General features: G+C 38.6%; 1 protein-coding gene across 3 annotated transcripts in view; it reads left to right on the top strand.

The window, feature by feature from the left end:
• Positions 1-19,411, top strand: part of RORA (RAR related orphan receptor A) — a 67,827-nt gene that overhangs the window by 38,075 nt on the left and 10,341 nt on the right. For 2 of the 3 annotated variants that reach the window (XM_032194572.1, XM_032194573.1), the window contains exons 2-5: positions 5,242-5,327; positions 13,989-14,130; positions 15,513-15,908; positions 19,102-19,223. In XM_032194572.1, the coding sequence (XP_032050463.1) occupies positions 5,242-5,327; positions 13,989-14,130; positions 15,513-15,908; positions 19,102-19,223 (746 nt within the window). The remainder of the gene's footprint in view (positions 1-5,241; positions 5,328-13,988; positions 14,131-15,512; positions 15,909-19,101; positions 19,224-19,411) is intronic. The other variant, XM_032194574.1, reaches the window with a different exon arrangement.

The raw sequence follows: 19,411 nt of genomic DNA, 5'->3' as shown, positions 1-19,411 counted from the left end.
TTAGGTAATGAAGCTGAAAATGCAGGAAGATTAGAATATTATATAGTAAAATCATTCCTTGTTAATTCAGTTTGTGATCAGATATTATGTTGCTTTAAATACCACATTACATGCAGTACCCTTGTTTGAGTCAATGAATATGTATGAATATGTCAGTGAATATGTATGCCTCCTAATTTAATCAATATACTTACGAACAGCACTAGCAACATCGTCTGGCACAAACTGCATCCCTTTAGAAACAAGTTAGCCCAATTTGTACATGTATCGTGCTTCATTCAAAACCCTTCTGAATTAGCTACACAGTTCTACGCGCCCTCTGAAGCAGGGGACAGGTAAGCCACATCCAGGGAAGGGAATTTAAATGTTTTTTGAAGAAAAAGAAGAGAGAACTTCTTAAGCAGTACCCTGAGTCTTAAGAGACCCCAGCTCCTGTCCTGACTGTAATATGCACACCGCATCTGGCCGTGAAGTCTTGAGTTCAGCTAGCAATTTTGGCTACGCTGCTTTCACCAGAAAGCAAGTGGGTCCCAGAAGGATGCTTAGTGCCCATATAGCTTCTAAGAAATAGACTTCAGTCTGGCACACTAACCAGTACAAGCTTCAGTCCATCTTTACTGAGTAAAAAAAAGAGGGTGTACACCTGGAATTTTCATTCATACACCTTAACAGAGAAGAAAAAAGAAAACTTAGATCTCTGGAAAATCTTTTTTTTTTTCTTCTTCTTCTGAAGAACGTTTTCTTCAGGGTGGATTGATAATACACTTTCCTGTGTCAAGGCTCAACGCGTTTCTACTTGGATGTCAGAACTGAGGAGAAAGATGTTCCTTGCTTCCATGGCTGTACAGAGCCTTGTCCTGATGGGAGTCTGCCCAAGGAGTTAGAAAGGAAGAAACTATTATGACGAGCTTTTAGAAAACAGTTCCTTACCAATGCAGAATTAGTTAGTTTTCTTTCCCCTATTGCTCAAACCAGACAAGGAATAAAGCAGCATTTCATGATGTGGGAATTAATAAAAAGGGACGGGCTGTCTGGAGGGGTTGGTTTGGGGAGAGGCCTAAAAAGGCAGGCAAGTCCAGTGAAACTGGTTCAGATCTGGGGAAAGAAGTGAAGCCTGGAGTAGGAAGAAATAAGGGATATTCTTCTGTTACAGATGCCAACAAAAGATGTTGTTTAGTTGTCTCTGGTTGTCTGGTAGGCATGTTCATTAGGAGTTAGGTGGAGACAATCATGTAATTTAGGCATATCAGAGCTACTTAAAGATATTGCCAAGACACACTGGATGGAGGAAGAAGAATGGTTCAGGGGACAAAATACTTTTTTTTTTCTCTTGCAGTGTTTGGGCTCAAGTTACTGTTCTGTCTGATTTCAAGTAAATCAGAGTGTGCACTCAGTTTTCCTGCTGTAAAATGAACCATCACACAGCATTACAGCAGAAAGACGATACATTTCTTGGAAACTACATGCCGTTCCAGTGATAGGAATAGCTACGTTTTAAGGGATCTTTGATATACACGTTTATAGAAGTGGGTGTCAGATGCCCTTCAGTTTTACACTAGAGTGCCCTGTGTTTGACATCAGGTCACAACTGCTACCTGTGGCCCTTAGTGGTCGCGTCTTTCTCTCAGGAGCTGTTTCTCTAGCAGTTTGTTCAATGCTTGAGGTGGGTCTTCGTGCTTGTGTTTGTATCTTTTGTTCCTGGTGTTTGTTTGGGCTTCACTTCCTATTCATCACTGCCTTTGGCAGAGGACATCATTGGTAGTATTCTGGAGCACTGTTATTTCAGGGTGTGAAAGATTCTCAGGCCTTTAATCAGGGAATACAGACGGCATCTGTCACCTGGGTATCTGTAGCGGTTTCTAAGCAACCACGAGAGTTTATTTTTTTCTGCAGTTCATATTTAAGAAATAATTTGCTCATGCATGAACCAGAATCAGCCTGAGCACCACCTCAGGAGACAGAAATTGTAAACTGTAATTTAGGCTAATTCTAGTCTAAAATATGAATTAGAGTATTTTATACAATCTTGGAAAATACACTATATAAATATATGTAAGCACAGCACAGGTACAATTAATGAGAACACGGCAGGAAGCTCTAAGTAACTCTGGGAATGTGAGAAACCAAGTTGGAACATATTCTTGACATGTAAAAATATTTCCCACCTGCCTTGTTTGCATAAGAACAAGGTTTTAGCAAGTACATATTTGCATGTCAAAGTTATAAGTGGGGAAAATATTTTCACCCTCGTAAGAAAAATGCATAATCTTGGCACAGGCAATTTGCATTTAGTAAGTTTAAAGTATCCAAGTCCTTTCATGCTGTATGGAAAGTGTATGAACTTGCGACAGGGATTCCATTTCAATGAGCTGATTTGCAAAGGCAACCACATAGAGCAGTAATTGATCTGATGTCTTTCCAGGCATTAATTTGTAATACAATTGGTTGTGGCAGTCCCAAGTAATTTATGTTTCTGAGTTTCATCCCACTGTACTGTATCTCAAAGTGAAATGTTAAGCTGAAATTCTAAATGCTATGTGCTCTTGAAGGTGTAGTAAATTCTAGGGAATTGGGAGTTCTGAAACGATTCTGGATTTGGTGCTGCTGTTTGTATGCACGCTGGTCAGCACAATCCAGCAGAGCTGGAGCCTGTGAACCTGAGTAGATTCTCTTCTAACAGTAAAGGACCCTGGCAAATGCATTTGGGACCAATTATTGCACCTTTTAGGCTATTAGTAAGCTAGCTTCAGGCCATCACTTTGAAGGCATGTTACATTCCTTCAGAAACACTCTGCAAATGTCCTGTTGCTTAAGAAACAGAGATTGCATAGACAGACTTCATGGGTGATTTAACTAATATGCTGGAGATTGTAGATAAACAAGATCCAATTCTATCATACCTCTTCGTAATAAGGCAGTAATTATGCATATAAAAGTGAAATGTGAAAAATATATTACCGTGTAGCTGTTCAGATGAGCTTTATTGCTGTTCCGCCAAAGGAGCTGGAGAAGGCTGGTGACTCCTTGTAGCAGAGTAAAAAAAAATAACCATATATTGAAAAGTTACAAATGGGAATCAATAGATCTATTCCAGAATCTGCCTATAGGATTTCTCTCTGAAATTGAACTTCTGATGTACAAATGTTGAACTTGTGTGAATTTCACTCTGTTCAATTTGGTAATGTAAAGTGTTAACTTCAGGGGAGGTTATGCTACCCTTTCTGTTCTGAGGCTTTGGAAACACAGGATGCTCTCCTAACAATTAATGCAGAGAACGAATTAATAAAATATCATCCACTTTATTTTTCTCTTTTATTATTTCACTTCCTGCCTTGCTGTTAGCTGAGAGCCAAGTGAAATTAAAACACTTTTTGGACGACTGCAGGGCAGAAGTTTTTGTCTCCTTAAGCATCCTAAACGCACCTTTTAATTTCAGCCTATCATTTGTTGCTGCAGGGAAGGTGTGGGATTAAATGTCAAGAACGCAAAGATCCTTATGATGGGAGCAGATGCAAGTGGTGTCCTGCAGTACAAAAATATTTTGAAAGCTGCTGATACGGAAATACCAGGCAAACAATGTAGTCCCTTACCTGCTGGGTAGTGCTTCCCTTATAAGATTATTTCAGCTGCTATTTAGGTTCCTGGGAACAAACGGGTACTGTTCAGGTGCTCCGTTCACTGCATTTGATGTAGCAAGGAGAATATTTTGAAGTAACAGTTGAGCAGTCAGTGCTGTACTCACAGTCTACCGGTCTTGAGTTTTGGCCTGATCCTGAGCTGTGCTGGAGCATACAGTAGCATTCTTGTTATAAAAGATGATTCTATTTAATAGTAAGCAGTCAGTTAGGGATTTAATGGCATGTAAAATACGGCATTTGAAAGAGTGGACATGACATTTTGAAAGCTTTGTTGAAAGTACAATGGAAGTTAGGCTAATGCAGTATCTTAGGTGCGATTTTGTGTGTTGTCACAGACTGGATAGCCATGAACTGGATGAAATAAAGGCTCTCTGAAGCTATCAGGCATATCTTGAGAATGGGTTTCAGTTCCTCGCAGGAGATTAACTGCACTTCAGCTGTTTAATAAATCACAGTGAGAGACGCAGCAAGGGTTGTCTTTGTATTCCTGTTCAGGATAACCCAGTTCAGGAAAATCAGTGTCGGCCGATCCAACGCAGCTGCAGGACAGAAGGTGCATTCTCTGAATTTTTCTTGCTCTCCAGCTGATAGACACATTTGGTGTGTTTGTGTGAGCACATGCAAGCACACGTAAAATGTTGATTGCTGCTCTCTGACATTATAAGCTGCTGCCTCGGCATGGTCCTGTCTGAAGAGACACTTGGCTAGCAAAATGACTGCCGCTGCCTTCTCTAAAAGCAGTTGAAGAAGTATTCCTGCGTAGATGGGGAGTCCCTTACTAAATCCTTGTATTCCTTGTATATTCCCATGTCTGGGAAGGAGTTGCCATTTAGAGATGCATGCAGAGAGTTTTATCACACAGTAAACTGAATTACAAGTGTATATAAATAATGATATAATGATATATACATAGTATATGTATATGTAAGTTTGATATAAAAATGAGGGCTTTTGCACCCTGTATCTCTCTATGGCATTTTCCAGACTACATTATCTCCTTTGGTTTTTATATGCTGACTAGAATGCTGCTGTGTTTTCCTCCCTCATTCACTCTGTGGAAACTAATACACAAAAATTTACTGATAATTCAACTCAGATATGTGAATTTTGGATTTCTAAACTGCAGTTACTATTTACCGTGTTGCGTCTCTTATGTGTTGGCCAGTCACGTGAGCTGGGTGGCATTATCTTGACTCCTCCGTTGAAGATGTTGCATCCATTTTCAGGCAGGGCAAACTTTTAAATTACATTACAACCTCGCAGGAGTGAGATTGGAAGAAACCTTTCCACTGTCTTCCTAGCTCTTTGGCCAAAATGTGAACTCTCTTACTCTTTTTGGCTTTGAAATGCTGATTCCAGCCTTCTTGTGGTTCTTAAACACCTTCTCAAATGACCCATTTTAATAACCCAAAAGCTATTATATAACGAGCAGCCATAATTTAGTCCAAAGCTCTAGGGGACCCTCACAGTTCAGCAATGAATAGTTAATGCAGTATAATGTTTAGCAGGTTATTAGTTTTCACTGTACAAATGCTGATCGGGGAATGCTTTTATAAGGTGTTTAAAGAAATGTTAATTAACTGGTTGCGTGTTTCTGTTGCAGCTCAAATTGAAATTATTCCATGCAAGATCTGTGGAGACAAATCATCAGGAATCCATTATGGTGTCATTACATGTGAAGGCTGCAAGGTAAGGGTCTAAAAAATTAAGTCTTAAAACAGCATTTGGCCTTTGGATAGTGATTCTTTTTCTTCCTCTTTTAAAGAGCAACTATTGTGTGGAAGTTGAATCAGTACGTTTCATTTCAAAGAATATGAAATCAATTGGTGAGTCTGAAGTACTGTTTTCATTTGGGTTTTGAAAAAGGCATTTTTGTGACACACCTTTCAGGACAGGCTTCAAAAATCACGCAGTTGTGCTGCGTGTGCTCTAAGCTGTTTCTCTATGAATACGCAGAAGAGGTTTAAAAAGATAAACCACTTCTAACAAATAGCAAAGAATCTGTTCTGTGGATGCACTTGAGAGGGAGTTTGTGATTTTCTTGAGTCTCCCTCTCCATTTTTTGCTTTATAAATCACTAAGAAGCTGTGCTGAGATAGCTACTGTGAGAGCTCTGTGACTTCTCAGTTTTCTTTTGTAACCTGTTACAGTTACAAATCTCTTTTGGTTTGTATGGAAGATGCTTTTGCACAAATACTACATGCTACTGTTATTAAACTTATTCAAGTCTTTCTCTGAGCAGTGTGTATTCCTTACCATGTAGCTCATTGCTGTGTTAAGGTTTAAGCTTTGATTTTTTTTCTGGATTTGTACCTTTAGGAACTTTAGTGAACAAGGACTCCAATAGAAGTACTTGTGTTTTGTTTAGTTTGTCTCTCACAACCAAGAACTAGACAAAACAATGCTAGCGCTAGCTCACGGTGATGTGAAGCTGATCGTTCCTTTTTATCACTAGTGCAGAATTACAGCGCTAGCTTGGGAATGACACAGTACACACAGCTGTGCTGTAGTCTGTGGCTTTCTTTATGTGTTGCTGTCCCATGCTGATGGGTTTTTCACTATTAATCTATGCTTTAGTTGTTAAGAAATTACATTTATGGTAGGTTTTAGGGTACTCTCCTGACATGCTTGATACTGCCTTCCATCATCAAAGAAGCAACGTCTTTGCATTCACAACATAGAGATATCTTTTTTGTTTTTCCTCTGAAGATTTTTGTTTTCATTCTCACGTTCTTTTGGGTCTCGTGCAAGTATTGGTAAGAAGAAAAAGAAACCTCAGAATGCTAAAATTATGTAGGACTACACCTCATGCCCTTTGGAAGAGCTATTGCTACAGAAGAATGCAGGAAATGCACTTCAAATGTAGGAAAAAAACACTTTATTCGTAATAAATAGTAGGTTTTTTTTTTTTTCATTTTTATGCAGTAGCTGAACAGCACCTATCAAATCTCAGCTTTGAGAAGTGGCGGACATTATCAGTGGCAGTTCTGCTGTGTGATTGTAAGAATATCAAGTTACGTTGACTGTCCAAGACCCTTTAATCTTTACATGGTCTGGGACCTGTATACCTGAAAGACTGCCTCAAGGTTCCTGATGAGCATCATTGTCAAGAGACTGAGGTTAGCATAATGCTAACACTCATCTGTGCAGAAAACAGGGCTTTCACAACATGGCCTGCTGCAGAGCAGGAACAGGCTGCCAAAGGGAAGGAAAGTTGCCAACTGTATCATCTTTGGCTTCATTGTCATGCGTTTCTTTGAATGCAGGCCTTCTCTTAAGCCCTGCATGCGAGAAGAGACCCGAACAAAAGCAGCAGGATGGCTACATACAGGAAGAAATAACAGAGCACGCACCATACTCACAGTCACATTAGTTGGTATGTAGCTGCTAAGAGTTTAGCACTATGGGTTAGAAAAAGAAATCCATTGAGAACTTTCCCATCAGAGTGACTGTGCTTTCACAGGAATAAATGCAAACAAAAAAAATTAAAAAGTTTAAAAGTTACTAGGAGAAAAATCCATTGTATACCTCCAACAGCCAGAACAACAGATGCTGGCCTCGTAGTGAGAAATGCATGTGCAGTTCCTTGCATTTTAGAACAAAACGTTTTCCTTTGAACTCTATATAATCTGTCTCTGAAAGTCTGTGCAGTCCTCAGTCTGCCTTTGAGAATGCTACCAGAATGGTCAGCTGGTGGGAAAGGGCAGAAGGGAAGGCAAGCAAGCAAGTACAGTTACCATGCTGAAGCCTATTTGAACACAGGTGGAGCATGTGTGAATAAACAAGACAGTGGCTCAAAGATTGAAGTTAGGCATTTTCTCCTTCTCTTGCAATAGCAGAATCAAGTTCTCTAACTATACAATTTTAGTCTGTATTTTAAAGCAAATAAATATCAACTTAGTTATTTCTCTCTAGGAGGCAAAGAACTCTGAAGTTCACTGTTCTTTAATGCCAGAGCATCAGAGGGGTGACCTGCAAGTAGTGAAAGATAAGGGAGTTCTAGTGGGGACAAGTCACAGGAAGAGTCTAAATGATAATGGCTGTACAGCATTTAAAGTACACTACTGTAGCAGATGAGTTTTGTTTGTGTTAAGCTCTTCCACAGTAATGTCAACAAAGTCTCACCCAACAGAACTATTTTGGCTGGTGAAAAGTTGGCATAACTTGGCTTCTCCCAAATGAGCCAGGTGTGTATTGGTCTGGGTTTGTTCTTTTTTTGTTGGTGGTGTGGTTTTTTTTTCCCCTGAAGTGTATTTCCCAGCTTTTCTATGGCTCTGATCTCTGCAGGTTTGAGCATGCTTACATTGCTCTTCATGTTATGTTAAACCTTCTTTCATAAAAACTACTTTGCTACGAAGACCTAATTCCCAGCCCTACACTGACTCATGGAGCCGATGTCCTACACAAACGTAGTCCCATTGAAGTCAGTGAGGTTCTGCACAGAAGAACCCATTCACGGGCTTCAGATTGCAGGATCAGGGCCTCAGTCATCGTAAATGAACAGAGGTGCTGCTGCCCTCTCAAGCCAGGCCTGTCAGGAATGATCGATCTACGGGCAGCAACAGCAGCAGGGTGGGAAGCTTTCGGCTCCCTTACTGTTTTGCACTCCACTTTGGTGTGAACTTTAATGTTACTTAATAGTAATGTTAACATAAATGATACTGTTTAAATACTAATAACCATTAGAAATATGATTTCTTTAAAATCTAATGTGAAGCTTCAGTTGCTAAGACCTACTTTGTAAGCTTAATCTGTACCATGTGTGAAATCACAGAAAAGCTTTGGTCAAATTGATTTCTGCTGATCCTATTTGCCCTGGTAGTTTTGTAGCCCTTCCATTTCATATACCTGAAAGTTTTCTGGCCAGTTCTTCTTGCTTTATTGCATTTGACATATGAGAATTGAAGACTTTAAAGTCAATTAGTGTTTCTTGAGAAGTTTTCATTTCCTACCTTGCTTTGGGGTTACTGGCTGTTTTTATCACGTCACTGGCTGTTCTGTGCAAACATCACTGACTACTCCCAACCCGTGAACCCATTTAACCGAATCTGAATTCACGTTAAAAATATATATATGAAAAATAACACCCTCTCCACTTCTCCCTCCCCCCCCCCCAGTGATAAAATGAAGTTTGTAGCCAAGCTCTGTTTCATACTTGATCTCAGAGGGCTCCTGTGGCTAAATATAAATCACATAAATTTTAAGAGACTGCTCTTTCTTACCATCATTGATACATACAATGGAGGGTGATGGAGAGGGGAGAGAAAAATGAGTAATTTAAGACTTCTTCTCAGAAGCATAGGTGAAGAGTGCCATGGACACTGTAGCATGAGTCCAAAAAAGTTTATTCTTGTGTTTAAGATCAGAAATGCTAGCACTGTACTAGCACTATTGAAAAATCTAGTATATGAATGGAGCACTCGTTTAGCTGTTAGTTGTAGGAACACATTAAAAACCTTTTCCTCAGTATTAGGAACCATGGTGAGAAAGGACACTAGTTTGTACACATGGTTCCATCCAGTTCAGTATTTTCTGCTTCAGGCTGGTCTACTGACGTGTATCAGATCTCTTTCTTTTAAGTACTGGCCTCTGGCCATTTAACCATGCTGAGTCCCTTCCTTTTGCTCCCTTGCCCACCTAGCTATGAACTGCAGATATTGTTTGATTTGTTATGAACGACTAGACAGAACTGAAACACCAGTACAGATTAATACATACATCCTTCTTTCAAATTAGCTAGGCAGATTTTTTTTTTGAAAGAGAGACACCAACACTGTCTTTGGTACTGCAAGAAGAAATTGTTGTCAGGTAACACCTGAATGCTGAAAAGGACATAGCAAAGTATTTAGTTTGAAATGAACTTGGTGTTAATGAACTCTATCTTAGAATTTACTGATGCAATTACTTGCTTTTGCTGTCAACAGTGCCAGTTCATGCCCAACTGACCCACAAACACATTAGTATGACTCCTCTTTGCTTAAATGCCTGCAGTTGTTCTCATAAGACTATGTGAAGTGCCAGTCTATGGCTGGCACTTCTGCACATTTCTCATATTTTCAAAGGTTTATAGCCCCTGCCTTCTGTCTCCTGTGACTTTTTAGGTGGTTCTGTTCATTGTAAGTACAAGAAATGTCCTCGTTTGTTACTTCAGAAAACAATACTTGGTATCGTCATTTCCCATCTTGTGTTGCTTTTTTTTTCCTTTAGACATTGACTTTGTGTACTAGTTGGTTTTTCTTTATTCTGCCAAACATGGAGTGTCACGTTGGTAATGTAAACACGTACCTCTAATTCATGTTTTTGAGGTTTTTCTTTCATAATGCTTTGCCTAACCAAGTTTAAGCAAAAGATGTAAGAAAGCAATGAGCCATGTTAAGAAGAAGGTACATAAGAGGCCTTGTATAACCTGATAAGCAAAATATCATTCCTGTATTTGCTACTTATATAAAACTTATTTTTCTGTTTTCAGTGTCATTATAACTTTGTTATCAAATACTTTATTAACAGTTTATTTTAAAATTTTGTCATGGTACTCTTTTCCCTTTATAATTAAAATACATGCACCTTGCCATAAAAGGGTTAAAATCCACTTGTAATGTTTACATTTCTTACATTTGGCAGTGTATTTTTTCTGATGCTTCTTATAAGAAAATTTTATATAGTTTGCTTTAGAAAAAAATAAAAGAATCACCCCCCCCAACTAATTGTTAATTGCTCAGAATATTGCAAAACTTAATGATACGTGGCAGTCTTTAAGTATTAGCCATAAATCATGGGATTATGAATAAGTCTTTTTTGTCACGGGCTTGCATACAGTCATTCCAAAACGTCTGCCATTAGGATGCAGCAAGGCAGCTGTCAGCTGTTTTCTTGTAATTAAACAGCCAATGAGCAGCTAATTAAGACATATGTGTATACAGAAGTGGAAGTGGGTATGTTAATGAACTGTAGGAATCAATTCATTAAATGAAAATTTGTCAAAAGACCAAACATGAGATCAGCATTTCAGCCTGCGCTGCACTGGAGAGGGAGTCTGTGCGGTGAGATTTGTGACATCAGAGAATCACAATCGGATTTTTCCCTTTCAAAGTAGGAAGCTTAGACAGAGATGTCTGTAACATGGAACCACTGAACAGTGAAGTTGCTGGAACTATTAATAGACTTTGTGAAAACTGTTATTTACATTTCAAAGTTCTTTTTTAACAAGTTGTTATTCAAACTGACTTGCAAATGAAAAGTTCTTGTGCCCTTTTTCCCAAACTTGATTTTTTGGCAGCGTATGAAAAAACATATATTGTTTTGTACATAAATAGGAGTCTGAAATGCAGAGATGAGGCTATGGCTTGTAATCTGCTCCTCTCTTCTTCTGGCACTGTGTTAATACAGCTACATAAATAGGGAGACGGGCAAAGCTCAATGATGCCTCATCAAAATCAGCTGGCTCTTTATTCTGACATCAGAAGGCGGCAGGGCTCTACGCACTCACAGACACTCTGATACCAGAGACCTTGGCTCAGCCCATGCCATCAGTCAGAGCGGTGTAACATAGTGATATTTGTCTAGTGCAGGAATAGTTTTGTTTGATCAAGAGGGGTCCAGTCTGCCTGTGGCCCATTACGCAATTGCGTGAATTTCAAATAATGGTTATGAACATCCATGCAATTAAGGGTATGTGGCCTGGGCTGGTTTGCATAATGATTGAATGTATACACGTGTACCAAACATGCATACACCTCCTCCTTCCTGGTGGAAAAATTATAGCTAGCTCTGTGCCTCTGGCAAAAGAGAGAAAATAGAACAACACAATATAGTGTCTTTCCTTCTCCTCAGAAAATGAAATAAAAAAAAAAAAAAGAAAGAAACTATATTTACCCACAGAAGTCTCCTCTAAATAGGGGCTTCCCTTTACCTTTAGAGACATGAGATACCAGGGACTGTCAAAAGGTTAGAGAAATCACCGATAAATGACAGCAGCATACAACATAGAAGAATTTTGCAATTAAAAGACCTTCAGTTTAACTTTCTTAATTCCACCTCAAATCTCACATGTTTCTGAGCTCTAGACAAGTTTAAATTCACTTCTAAAATTTGAGGCAAGGTTTTGTGTTGTTTTTTTTTTTTTTTTGCTTTAGCTACTGTTGATGTTTTCAACGTGCCTACACAATACTGTATGGTTTGTTTTTAAAAGCACTCTACTACATCTCTGATTTGTAAAGTGCAAGTGCTTTTAAAGGCCCCAGTTTGAGGCAGTTCTGCTCTATTGAAAATACAGCTTCAAGCTGTAACTTAGCTGATATATTGTATACTAAAATGTATTGAACAGCTGTGTCTCTAGGGAAAATCTGGAAGAAGCAAAAAACTCAGTATTTTCTCCATTATAATACTAAAAATAATCCTCAGGTTGACACAAATATTCTTAACAGAGAGAAATATGCCTAATTGGCAATACAGACACAGCACAGGTACCAGCCAGAAGAAAAAGCAGAGATCTTTGAGGGCAGGTTCTTTGTAGATATTGATAAAACTTGTTTACAGGGTGTCAGTGGGGCAGAAGATGTAATACAGTTAATATACGAGCATGTCATTCAGTGCAACTGTTGAAGTGTTTAGAGAACTGAATCTTCTAAAGGACTGATAATGCAGAGATGCAGAACCTTGATCAGTAAGTCATCACTCAAGTTGATCCCTAAGCCTGTTTTTTCCAGTGAATCGCATTGTCCTTATATGCGTAGTTGCATTGGAGTGCCAGGCTCCAATAAGGGTGCTAAAAGAACTGGAAATTAAGCTGTTCTACTTATCTGAGACTTTGTTCCTCCAGAGAGATCAGTCATGATGTTGGAATGATGCCTAAACATTTCCTTGGTTTTATTTCACGTTTTCTGCAGGGTAAAATGCATTCAGTTGGAGCTCAGCATGTGCTGCAATACTTTCAGCCTCAGTGACAATTACCTCACTATTGATAAATATTAGTTGAAGTTCAATCAGATAAAACAGACCAGAATAAATGGTATGAGAAAACGTATAAGAAAATGGGATTAAAGAAGGCATCTTAAGTTTCCTCTCTTTTTTTTTTTTTTTAAATATATATATATTTCATGTTTCCCCAGTAGAGCTTTAATAAAGGAGACGTAACTGATGAAAACTAGTACCCTCCTCAAAAGATGGAGCATATGGCTTTATCTCAGCATTTTGTCATTCTTCTGTCTGCGGGAAGTTTCTTACTTATCATGCAAAAGTCCTTCTTGTTTATTTCACCAAGTGTCTGGACAGAGTGTGCATGTGCTGAGAGACTCCAGAATGTGGTCCTTGAATAAATAAAAGATTGGTTAAAAGTCCAACTTTAACTAAAGGGTGCCCCAGCCTTTTGAGGAAGTATTTTCTTTGCAGCGGTGTTAATTAATCCATTATGTGGCAACATAAAACTAAAATACTGTGCTTACTGATCTCAAATGCCTCTTTAGAATGACTACATCTTTTCAGAATCCCTGTGAAGTAGGTATTACACACATACCAGCTTACGTTTGGGCAGTCTGTGGCAAAAAGATGAAATGAACTTCAAAACAAGCAGCTGGCATAGTGATTACTAACGTGCCATTCTGGTGGAAAGAACTAACTTCTAACTACTGCACAACCTTCCCGAGTTAGCTTTCTTTGGAGGTGGACCTGCCCATTGTCGTTGATTCAAAAAAGAGGAAAACAAATACATAAAATCTGTTGCAGCTCCCCCCCACCCCCACCTGAAACTCTTCACTGAGTTGAACAAAAACTCATTTGTCAGCATCAAACTGATTTTAAATGTATATACATTAAAGTTTTGTTCTCTATAGAGGCAATTGCTCAGTATCGTGCTCTATTTTTAAACACGTACATACATTGATGAGGCTGAACATCAGTGTGCTACTGTCATCTCCAAGGGCAGAACAGGGTATCAGCTGTTGAATTAACTAGCTGTTGAATCCTTCCTATTTTAATACCCATGCTGACCCAAGAAAGGTAGGAAATGAAGGAAATTTAGGTTTATAATTATCTCATTTGGAAATAATTGGTGTACAGTGTTATTGTACATCACATGGAATCTGTGAAATCAGTGAAAAAAAACTGCAATTCCTTTATGTATCATAACACTTTTTTAATAGTTGTTTCCTACAGCTTACTCAGTTTACTGTTTTTTGTTTGTTTTGGGGGGATGACACAACACAAACAAAAACTCTTCCTTTAGTTGACTATAGGGCACCTGAACTTTATTCTCAGTTAGGTATGCTTCCTTCCTGAGTCTTTATTCACTCCATCAGTTAACAGCTTCTTGACTTGTATTACGCAATTCTATTGCAGTTCTATTTGCAATTCTAGGGCTTTTTCAGAAGGAGTCAGCAAAGCAATGCTACATACTCCTGTCCTCGTCAGAAGAACTGTTTGATTGACCGAACCAGTAGAAACCGCTGCCAACACTGTAGATTACAGAAATGCCTTGCTGTGGGGATGTCTCGAGATGGTAAGCTCTGCTAACCCACAATTTAATTGCAAAAAGCAAAACAGTATTTAGTATACTGTGTGTTCAACTGAAGCAACATTAAGATTTAACAGTTACTGGATATCAAGCTGATAGCTGAGATCATTGAGTGGTTTTACATTATACATTTAGATAAATACATATAAATTAGGGCATGTATGAATTTTTTTTTTTCCTACTCATCTGTTGTAGATTCCAGTTAAGGGTTTTGCCTTTGGTCACTTTAAGATGCAGTTTTTAGTGTTAACGTTAATACTACCTCTATGTATTCATTCTAATTTAAGTGACGTACTGTTGTTGCAAGTAATGGACTGCCATACTGATACAGATCAGAACTGCTTTAGAATAAATACAGAAGTTAAATGCATGTATAGTGAATACTGGAAAAAAATCAGAGAGAAAAATCATTGTTTCTTCAAACCTGTGTTGTAGTGTTTCTTTTTTAATGGTATATTTCTGAAGAAAATGTGTTCTAGTGCTGTTACTATTAAGCTCAAAGTTACACCTAGTGTAAAGATGCAAATCTACCTCTCAGTAAAATGCAAGCTTATGTTACTCTATTAGAACTGAATTTGCAGCTGATATTTGTATACCTCCTCCACAGGTGTAATGAGGCTGCCATCACTTAGACAATTTCAAGATTTAACTGAGTCTTTTCCCCTGAAATAGTGACAGCGATGTTGCATGTTCTATGCACACATGTGCATTACTCTATGTACATCAGGCCCGAATAAGGAAATAGTTTTCAGATTATGTGTACTTCTTAAAATAAATTTTCTTTTTTTTTTTTTATTGGGCATGAAACTAAAAATCTGAAATGGTTGACCATGTAATGAAATGATGAGTTCATCTAACACATTTGCTTTCCTCTAGAAGGAAAAAAAGGTGGTAACCATCTTATTAAACTGTGAGGCGTTTACAGCTGACACAGGTCCCAGAAATCACATAACATATTCTTAGGACTTACAAATATATTGCTGGCAGGAATTGGACATTTCATCTCAGACAAGCATAGTACTTTTTAGCTTCTGCTTTTCTAGGTGGAATTTGAATGCTTAAGGGATACATGGTCAACTTCAGTGGATATATAAGAAAATATTTTAGGCACAGAAATGGAAAGATAATAAATAAGCTAAAACAGTAACTTCTAATGGTCAATTTAAGTAGTATGGTAAAACGGTGTTTTAAAGAGTACATGATGCTGTTATATTACCAGTAATTGACAGAAGTGATTCTCAGGTCTGCCCGTCTTGCTGATTTAGCTTTTATACTGTCTCCTTCAGTATAGTTTTTAAAGACCCAAGACAAACAAAATGCAGTAGTGGATTTATAGAAATTAAATGTCTTGTGTGTCTGTATTTCAGCTGTAAAGTTTGGTCGAATGTCAAAAAAGCAGAGGGACAGCCTGTATGCGGAGGTACAGAAACATCGAATGCAGCAGCAGCAGCGAGATCATCAGCAGCAACCAGGAGAGGCAGAACCACTAACACCAACATACAATATCACCACCAACGGGTTAACAGAGCTACATGATGACCTCAGTAATTACATTGATGGGCATACCCCTGAAGGTAGCAAAGCAGACTCTGCAGTTAGCAGCTTCTACTTAGACATACAACCTTCTCCAGATCAGTCGGGTCTTGATATTAATGGAATCAAACCAGAACCAATATGTGACTACACACCAGCATCGGGCTTCTTCCCTTATTGTTCTTTTACAAATGGGGAGACCTCTCCAACTGTGTCCATGGCAGAATTAGGTAATGAGAGAGAAAAACTTCCATTGTAATTGTCTTGATAGTGTCCTTTGGATTAAAATGACACATTTAGCCAGGTGATAGTGAGAATGCTGTTTCAGGACAGCTGTGAGCATGTATGGGCATTCTTCTGTGAAGTGCACAATACCCTAATCACGGTTGAACACATTACAGAAGTGTTACAGATCAGATCTAGTAACGTTGCTTTTGTTTTCAATTCTTGTAATAGTACCTTCTGAATACTGATGAACAATCTAATTTTTAATGCTGAGCAACAAGAGTATTTCTTTAATTGAAGATTTATTTTTGAATGTCTTATCTTCCTTTTTTACTAAGTAAATACCATATTTTCTAATGACAAGTCATGATTTTCTAATATGAAAAGTCAGTGGATTTTCTTCCACTGTTTACCTGTATCTGGGATATACAGAACCAAAACATTAATGTAATCTGAGAGCAGTTCTCTTTTCCAGTGGTTGAAGAGAATCTGGACTCAGATACTTCAGAAAAATTTTCAGTGGAGCATGTTTGGATAATTTCCCTAAGATCCGTATAATGACCACATTAATTAGGATGTTTTATTTCAAACCTTTCACTCAATGATTACAGTAGGGCTGAATTCCACAACTCTTATTTATCAATATCAGACACATTAGAGAGCACTGGGTCAAGTAGTCAAAAGTGAACTAGAACAGGACATTAGAGAAGCCGCTTTAAGATGCCTAATTATTCCATTAATAAACAACCTAAAAATTGAAACAATCAGGTATTCCAAAAGTAACTTTTTCTCTTGCTATTTTTTTGTTAATTAGTGGCAAGCATATGATAAAAATATTCTGCTGGTTTTACTTTCATTTACATTCTCCAAGTACCTTCAGTTACAGATAAAGTCAAAATGAGAAGAAAAATAGGATAAAGGCTATTTTACTGGCTTTGTCTCACTCGCTGGTTGTTAAAATTCTCGTGGGAATTAGTAAAAGATCAACATTAAACCTATATTATAAAGAAAGGGATTTTCCTTCTTAGGCCAGGTGTTGAGTTTGGAACCCTTTAGTAAAATGAGTTTGTTGTATTGCTTACCTTTATTTACACAGTGCTTGCATTTAAGCCTCGTGGAACGTGATTTGGGTGCCCAGCATTGACATTGCCAAACAATGTCTGAAGAATGTTTGTCTTCTAGACTAAGGTTTCAATTTAGGAAGGTGTGGCTGTTCAATGAAAGTATTTAGGTGTGTGCTTAAATATGGTCTAGAACTGAGGCTAAAGTTAGTGAATAACATGGTAAAATTTCACCTTCTGTATCCTGCAAGGGCATATGAATAATGCTGTCAGGTGCTGCTAGTGAAAGTAAAAGAGTAAATGGTAAATGTTTTAAGTACACACTTGTAAACAAAAATTGTACTGAAATACATGAAAGCTATGATAATAACAAAAGTATTAACTACCTTATGTTGTAGATTGTTGATTGTTCAGGTAGCAAATACAATCTGATTTTAGATATTATTTTAAACCAAACTATTAATGCAATAAGTACTAAACAGACTGATCAGTCCAGCAGCTCAATTTGTGAAGAGTTGGTATAGGGTGTTATTAAGCAAAGCAAATTTCACAGAAGACCCGACACTCTCATCCTTTAGGATATCATGTAGTTCTTGATCACCATTCTTTTTCACTTTCATAGAATCACAGAATGGCTTGGGTCAGAAGGGACCTTAAAGACCACCTAGTTCCAACCCCCTGCCTGGACCCCTGCAGGGACACTTCCCACCAAACCAGGTCACCCAAAGCCCCATCCAGCGTGGCTTTGGGCACTTCCAGGGATGGGGCATCCACAGCTTCCATGGGTAGCCTGTTCCAGAATCTCACCACCCTCAGAGTAAAGAATTTCTTCCTAGTATCTAATTTACATCTACTCTTAGTTTAAAATCATTACCACTTGTCCTGTCAGTGTACATCCTGGCAAAGAGACTCGCCCCGTCTTCTTTGTAGGTTCATTTTAACTACTGGAAGGATATACTGAGGTCTCCCAAGAATTTTCTGTTCTCCAGGTTGAACATTCCCAACTCCCTGTCTTCGTAGGAGAGGTGCTCCAGCCCTTTGAGCATCTTATTGGTCCTCCTCTGGACCTGTTCCAAGACTGGACCTGGTCCACGTCTTCCTTGGGCTGGGGACCCTGGAGCTGAACCCAGTACTGTAGGTGGGGTCTCACAAGAGCAGAGTAGAGGGGGAGAATCACCTCCCTCAACTGGCTGGTCACACTTCTTTTGATGCAGCCCAGGGTACGGTTGGCTTTCTGGGCTGCAAGCACACATTGCCAACTCATGTTGTATTTATTTCATCTACCCATACCCACAAGTGCAGAGCTATTCTCAATCCACTCATCACCCAGTCTCTACTCATGTTTGGGATTGCCCCGACCCACGTGCAGCCCCTTGCACTTGGCACTACAAGCCTTCCCAGTCAGCGATGGCCTAACTTGAAAAAGCACTGACTGCAGAACTGTGAGACAAGGCACTAGGCCTCTGCTTGTTATGTGCTAAAATACATGTCAAGAGACAAGACACAAAAGAAGAAGATTTCTAAGTCTGAACAGTACTTCACAGTATAATTCTTAGTCCAGGTTTCAAAGCTGACTTTATCTTAATAAAAGCAGGAAGGCCGCTTACTGAATTTGCAGTAGTTGGAATGCTCTCTGGTTTCACTAAATTTTGCCTTTACTTTTCAAGCTTTTTGATCCTGCAGGCTTTCTTTGCACCCACTGCTGTGTAAGTAAGAAGTTTGTCCCCAGTACAATTTTCTTTATTTAAAAATAAATTGAAGTTCACCTAAACATCTTACAAACTAGTGAAAGGACTATACTTGGTGTTCCTGCATTCAAATCTCAGAACTGCATTGTGTGCGTGTGTTATGTGTGTATGTGCATGTGCAGAGTGCCCTCTAATGGATGCTTTGGGCCCCTGAGGAGCTGGGCCAGGTATGTTAAGAACCAGAATTCTGCTTTGTCTACCGTGAGTCAGTTAGCAGTTTGCATTAATTTATTGTTATGAAGAAAAATCCAAGGAGATCTGAAATGGAAGCGTTCTAACAGCTAACCTTTCCCCACCTCCTACTTGCAAATGGAGTATGTTAGTTTCCTCATGTCTGAAGGTATAGCTTTGCATTTTTAATGTGTATAACTTTTTGGTCTTTCTTTTAGAACATCTTGCACAGAATATTTCCAAGTCTCATATGGAAACTTGCCAGTACTTGAGAGAAGAGCTACAGCAGATAACATGGCAGACTTTTCTTCAGGAAGAAATTGAGAACTATCAGAACAAGGTATAAAAGCGTGCCGTAGTTTGGCATGCTTTTTCTAAAGCATGGTATTCCCATAACGCACCGCAAAATTCACTTTTTCACTGCTTTCTGTTTACTATCAGGAATATACATTTTTGTGTTTTCAAAACAAAACAAAAAAAAACAGTACTAAAGCCTAAATGAGTATGGCAGGAAATACTTTGCATTTG

This window comes from Aythya fuligula, chromosome 11, assembly GCF_009819795.1.
Source record: "Aythya fuligula isolate bAytFul2 chromosome 11, bAytFul2.pri, whole genome shotgun sequence".
Lineage (NCBI taxonomy): Eukaryota > Metazoa > Chordata > Aves > Anseriformes > Anatidae > Aythya > Aythya fuligula.
Note: the sequence above shows the minus strand (reverse complement) of the source record. Positions and strands in the feature narration are given on the sequence as shown.